Below are 6,407 nucleotides of genomic sequence, written 5' to 3'. Positions count from 1 at the left end.
CCGAGATCCGAACCCCTCGGCCGGCGCTGACCACACCCTGGCCGCATCAGGGCCCGTCGCTGCCAAGGCTGTGATCCGGAAACTGGTTTCCTCGCAGTGCACTAGCACAGGAAGATCATTATCCCCACCTGGGGAAACTGAGGCAGGAGCAATTTCTGTGATTGGCCCAAAGTTCCCAACACGGTCTGTGCGCAGCTGGTGAGAAACCCAGAGTCCTGGCTCCCAGTCCCGCCCCCTGCTCCACCCACTAGCCCCCTCCCCTCTCAGACGCAGTGGAGAGAACCACGGCTCCTGGTGCCCCCCCCCCCGTCCTTCAGGGCTGCGTGGGAGGGCGCTCGGGGGGGGGTCTCAGCAGCGCAGCTCTGCTGCGCCCGTTACGGGCTCTGCCGGCAGCTCCCGCAAACAGCCCCGCGCTGCTTCCTGCGGGATCGCGCCGCGTCAGGCCCGCCCGCCGAGCAACCCCCCCCCCCGCATGGGCGCTGGAGCTCCTCCTGCCCCCCTGGCTGCCCCGAGCTCGGGTTCGCGCGCCCCGGTAGTGGGGGCGGGGGCCGCCTGCCAAACCGCTGCTGGGCCGCAATGGGGGGGTGTGCAAAGGGCCGCGCGGGCGAGCAAAGCGGGGGCGCACCCAGTCCTCGTTGCAGCTTTGCAGGGGCTGGCAGCCCTGGGAGCCAGGCCCCTCCACTGGGGCGCGTTTCGGGCGCGTGTGTGGCGGCGCGCCGTTTCCCCTTGCCAGGGGCGCAGGAACCTTGGCAGCACGCCTCGCCCGACGGCAGGGGGGTGGAGCTGGGCGCCCAGAGGATTCGGGGGCCTGGGCAAACAATTTCGGGGTCCTTGCATAGCACAAAGCTCAATCAGAAATCCGCTATTCGGGAAAGGCCCATATGACCACCACTGCCCCCACGAGGCGGATCCCATGATCCACACGGCCAAAGACAACCCCCACATCCCAGTGCAGGTCAAGCAGCAAGCAAGTGACACCGGCAGGGACCCCTCTCCTAGCTGCAGGTTTGCGGAGCTACGGAAGGGAGCCGCCGGGGGACAATGGCCCTGCCCTGCAGAGCCCCCACGCGGAATACGATTCTCTAGATTGCAGCTTTGTGCTATGGAGGCCCCCAAATTGCTGTGCCCCAGCCCCAATCTCTGGCGCCCCGGCTTTTGAAGTGGTCCCCCCCCCATCTCGGCGTTACCGTCGGCAGACCACTTGGCCAGAACTGTGACTGGCCTATGCAGGCGGCTGCAGCCGAGGCTGCACCTTCAGCGGGGCTCTGGGTGCGTTTCTGCCTTTACACTCGGCACGGGTTGCACGGTGCAAGCATGACGGCTGGGTTCGCGGGTGGCGGTGCCACGTGCAAGGCAGGCGGCTGTTGCGGGTGTGCTGGGTGCCACGGATGCAAGCGACGCTGGGTCTGGCGGTCGGGTGCCACGGTGCAAGCAGGGGGCTAGTCTCCGGTCAGCGGGTGCCACCGGTGCAAAGCAGGGGCTGGGCTGCGGGTCCTGCATGTGCGCTCGGTCTCAGGGCCACGGTGCAAGCAGGGGCGCTGGCCACGGGCGGCTGGGTTCGCGGGTTTCGTGCCACGGTGCAATGCAGCGGCTTGGGTCTCTGCGTCTGGTCGGGGTTGCCACGGTTGGAAGCAGGGGCTGGTCTGCGGGTTCGTGGCCCGTGCCAAGCAGTACGGTGGGTCTGCAGGGTTGCGGGTGCCTGTTGCAAGAGCTGGCTGGGTCTGCGGTTGTAGGTGCCACGGTTTGCAAGGCAGGTCGGCTGGTACTCGGTTGCGGTGGCCACGTGTTGCAAGCAGGCGGCTGTTCTGCGCGGGGTTTCTCAGCAGGTCTGCACGTCGGCCCCGACAGACCGGTCCGCGCGCGCGCTGGGATCTGCGGTTGCAGGACCATGCACGCGCCACCGTGCACCCCAAAGTCCGCAGACCCACCACTGGCGGGCTGACCATGACCCGCAACCAGCCGTTCCTCCACTTTGCAGCGTCGTGCACCTCTGCGCCACCGCAGCATCCGAACCCATCCGGCCTCTGCACTTGCACTGAGACCCGCAACCCAGCCTCCCTGCTGCACCATGCACGCGACGCGGGGGCCACGCGCTCCAGAGCAGGGCGGCTGGTGCTCATGCGGTCATCGGTGCAAGAGTCAGGTGGCTGGTCGTTGTGGTCCCGCGTGTGATCGTCCACTGCCCATTTCTGCAAGCGGCGGCCCTGGCCCGCCGGAGTCCTAGTGGCGCCGCCACTATGCACCGTGGCACACTTGCGGCCGACCGTCGCCAGTGTAGCTGCGCAGTAGGAGGCCTGCGCCCTCTTGCACCGGCTCTGCGTGGTCGTTCGCCAAACCAGCGCCAATCGCCAACACCGCGGCTGTGTCTGCGGGTCTCTCCAGGCGGTACGACGATGCCCCAGGGAGCAGCCGCACTGGCTCTGAACGACGCGCCTGCTTGCACCGTGTGCAACCCGCCCCACCCGCCAACCCAGCCGCCTTGCTGCACCGCCCCCATGCACCCTCGACCCACAGACCCAGCGCCCTTGCCGTCGGCACCCGCGAGGTGCGGATCCCGCAGCTCCACCACCCGCGCTAGTGTGCAAGTCCACCTGTGCACTGCCCCTGGGGATGTAGGCCGCTAGCACCAGGGAGTTACTTCGCGAAGCGTGCTGCAGGCTGCACTTTCGCAAAATGGCACTGCCAGCACGGAACCCAGCTCCCTACCTGCTCTCACCCGCGTAGCCCGCCAACCGTACAGATCCTCAGCCGCCTCGCTGCCGACGTGGCTGATCCAAGACAACAGGGGAGGTGGCCACGGGGGGTGCAAGCAAAGCGGACCCAGGGGTCTGGCGGTCTCAGGTTGGGTGCTACGCTGCTTGCAGGCCCATGACCCGCAGACCCAGCGCCGCCCGCCCACATGTTCTGGTGGTGCACCCCCGCGTGCAAAACCCCACACGGTTGCTCTCTATCTGCACACCAGGGTGCTGGGCCGACCGCAGAATACTCAGGCGTGCTGCGCGGATGCCACGGTCTGTGCTTGACCTTGGCTAAAGCACCGGCTGGGTCGGGCGTTCGGCGGCGGGTGGCATCCGCAGACCAGAGGATGAGACCCAGCACCGGCCTTCGGCGTGAGTTACTACGACCCCAGAACCCAGCGTCGCTTGCATCCGTGGCACCCAGCAACCCCGCAACAGCCGCCTGCCTTGCACAGTGGCAACCCCAACCCGCAACCCAGCCGTCATGCTTGCACCGTGGTCTACCACGCAACCCCGCAGACCACAGCCGTGCTGCTTGCACCAGTGGCAACCCGCAACCGCAGACCCAGCACGCCATGCTTGCCAACCGTGGCACTGAATACGAGCCGCAGAACCGCCACCCCTTGCACGATGGCACACCGCAGACCACCGCCTGCTTGGCAACGTGGCACTGCGCCCCAGAGACCAGCCGCCTGCTTCGACCAGGGCACATCTGCAAGACACCAGACCACTGCTTGCAACGCTGGCACTGCGCACCCGCAAGACCCACCGCAACTGCTTGCAACCGTGGCATCTGCAGACCCAGCCATACTCTGCTTGCAACCGTGGCCACGCCCCGCAGACCGCCGCCTTTACCGACATCGCAGCACAGCCATCTGCTTGCACTGCACCGCCGACCAAGACACTGCTGAATGATTCCGCTCGACCCGCAGACCCAGCCACCTGCTTGCACCATAGACCCGCAGACCCAGCCGCCACACTTGCACCGTGGCACCCGCGACCATCCGCAGACCCAGCCGCCTGCTTGCAACCGTGGCACCTGAGACCCCGCAGACCCAGCGCCTAGCTTGCACCATGGCCACCGCCCAGACCCGCCGCACTGCTTGCAACCATGGTACCTGCAACCACCGCAGACCACGCCGCCCACTTGCACCGTGGCACCGGCGACCGCATGACCCCAGCCCCACTGCTTGCCAACCGTGGGCATCTGCAGAACCCAGCCACCACCTTGCACAGTGCACCCGCGCCACGCAGGACATGCAGCCGCCTGCTTGCACACACCGTGGCACCCGCGACCCGCAGACCCAGCCGCATGCTTGCACGTGGCAATCCCTCCGACCCACAGACCAGACCGCCTCTTGCAAACCGTGCACCACAGCGACCCGCAGACCATCCGCCTGCTTGCAACCGTGGCACACATGAGACCCCAGACGCCAGCCGCTAGCTTTGCACCATGGCACCCACAGACCAGCCTCCACTGCTTGCAGCCCGCGACCGCACACCACAGATACGCACAGCCGCCTAGCTTGCAACCCAGTGGCAATCCAGACCCCACAGACCCAGCATACCTGCTTGCACCCATGACCCGCAGACCCAGCCGCCACATTGCACACCGTGGCAACCCAGCGACCCCGCAGACCAGCCGCCTGCTTGCAACGTGGCATATCGCAGACCCAACACGCCTGTGCACCGTGACTGAAAGACCCGCAGACAACCAGCGCCTGCTTGCATCCGTGAGCATCCGCAACCACGCAAGACCCAGCCGCCTGCTTGCAACGTGGACACGAGACCCGCAGACCCAGCCACTGCTTGCAAACGTGGCAACCGCAACCACAGAACTCCAAAGCCGCCTGCTTGCATCTGTGGCACCTGAGCCCGCAGACCGGTGCCACGGTGCAAGCAGGCGGCTGGGTCTCCAGGTCGCGGGTGCCACGGTGCAAGCAGGCGGCTGGGTCTGCGGGTGCCATGGTGCAAGCAGGTGGCTGGTCTGCGGGTCTCAGGTGCCACGGTGCAAGCAGGCGGCTGGGTCTGGGGGTGCCACGGTGCAAGTGGGCGGCTGGGTCTGCGGGTTTCAGGTGCCACGGTGCAAGCAGGCGGCTTGGTCTGCGGGTCGCGGGTGCCACGGTGCAAACAGGCGGCTGGGTCTGCGGGTTGCAGGTGCCACGGTGCAAGCAGACGGCTGGGTCTGCAGGTTGCGGGTGCCACTGTGCAAGCAGGCGGCTGGGTCTGCGGGTTGTGGGTGCCACGGTGCAAGCAGACGGCTGGGTCTGCGGGTTGCAGGTGCCACGGTGCAAGCAGGCGGCTGGGTCTCCGGGTCGCGGGTGCCACGTTGCAAGCAGGTGGCTGGGTCTGCGGGTGCCATGGTGCAAGCAGGCGGTTGCATTTCCAGCACTGGAAGCCTCGATCCGTGGCTGCTGTTGGAGCATTTCAACGCCGGCTGCATTGTGTGGGTCGGCACTGGAGGCTGCGTGATACCCGGGTCCAGGTGATGCATTGGTGACTTTGCTGTTGCAGGTTCAGCCTTGGGGACAGCTGCACGTGCCCAGGGCGGCAAGTGGGTCCGTTGGTGCATTCAAGCCGTTCCCATCCCTGCAGCGGCACCCGTCACGGTGCCTGGCCTCATCCTTCCCGCTGCCCCGGCAGCCCGTGCCCCCCCTGGCGCAGACGCTGGAGCGGTACCTGCGCTCGCTGGAGGTGCTGGTCACGCCCGAGGAGCTGGAGGAAACCCGGCAGCTGGTGCAGGAGTTCGGGGCACCCGGCGCGGAGGGGGAGCGGCTGCAGGCCCAGCTGGAGCGCAGAGCTGCCCGCATGGAGAACTGGGTAGAGCCAGGGGGACCCAGGAGTCTGGGGGTTAGGGAACGGGGTGGGTAAGGAGCCCTGGGGAGGAGGGGAACCCAGGTGTGTTGGGCAGGGCTAGGAGCAGGCAGAACCCAGGAGTTTGGGGGGAGGGGTGAAAGGTGGGGGACCTAGGAATCCTGTGAAGGTCCCTGGAGCTGTTTGGGGGGACCCCGGCATCCGGGGCAGGAGATGGGAGTGGGGCGGCTGCCCCGGGACAGCGTCCCCTGCTGGTGACTCTGCTCAGGCCCATCAGTGCAATGAGGGTGTGTCAGGTCTCCAACGGGGGAGGGGGGGAGCTCGGGTCAAAGGCTCCATAACATCCCCCCCACAAGCCCTGATTGTAACCCTGTTTCCCCCCCCCCCCAGCTCTCGGATTGGTGGGTGCAGAGCGCGTATCTGGAGAGCCGCCTGCCCCTCACCGTCCACTCCAGCCCGGCTGTGGTGCTCCCCAAGCAGGACTATAGCGACTGGAGGGGGCAGCTCCGGTGGGTATTGGGGGGCTGTGGGTCGGGAGTGAGGGGCACCGGCAGGGCTGGGCTGGCAGGGGCTGCGGGTCGGGAGTGAGGGGCACCGGCAGAGTTTGGGGGGTGCAGGGCTGGGCTGGCAGGCGCTGTGGGTCGGGAGTGAGGGGCACCGGCAGGGCTGGGGGGAGCCCAGGGCTGGGCTGGCAGGGGCTGCGGGTCGGGAGTGAGGGGCACCGGCAGGGCTGGGGGGAGCCCAGGGGTGGGCTGGCAGGGGCTGCGGGTCGGGAGTGAGGGGCACCGGCAGGGCTTGGGGGGTGCAGGGCTGGGCTGGCAGGCGCTGTGGGTCGGGAGTGAGGGGCACCGGCAG

At 67.6% G+C, this 6,407-nt stretch overlaps 1 protein-coding gene across 1 annotated transcript in view; it reads left to right on the top strand.

Annotated features, from left to right (window-relative positions):
* The first annotated feature begins 472 nt into the window (after nucleotides 1–472).
* LOC116815184 (carnitine O-acetyltransferase-like) overlaps nucleotides 473–6,407 on the top strand; it is a 24,961-nt gene continuing 19,026 nt past the window's right edge. Inside the window, exons 1-3 of the mRNA XM_075071494.1 lie at nucleotides 473–532; nucleotides 5,253–5,558; nucleotides 5,943–6,078. Coding sequence (XP_074927595.1) covers nucleotides 473–532; nucleotides 5,253–5,558; nucleotides 5,943–6,078 — 502 coding nt within the window. The remainder of the gene's footprint in view (nucleotides 533–5,252; nucleotides 5,559–5,942; nucleotides 6,079–6,407) is intronic.

Source organism: Chelonoidis abingdonii, chromosome 12 (assembly GCF_003597395.2).
Source record: "Chelonoidis abingdonii isolate Lonesome George chromosome 12, CheloAbing_2.0, whole genome shotgun sequence".
NCBI classification, from domain to species: domain Eukaryota; kingdom Metazoa; phylum Chordata; order Testudines; family Testudinidae; genus Chelonoidis; species Chelonoidis abingdonii.
Note: the sequence above shows the minus strand (reverse complement) of the source record. Positions and strands in the feature narration are given on the sequence as shown.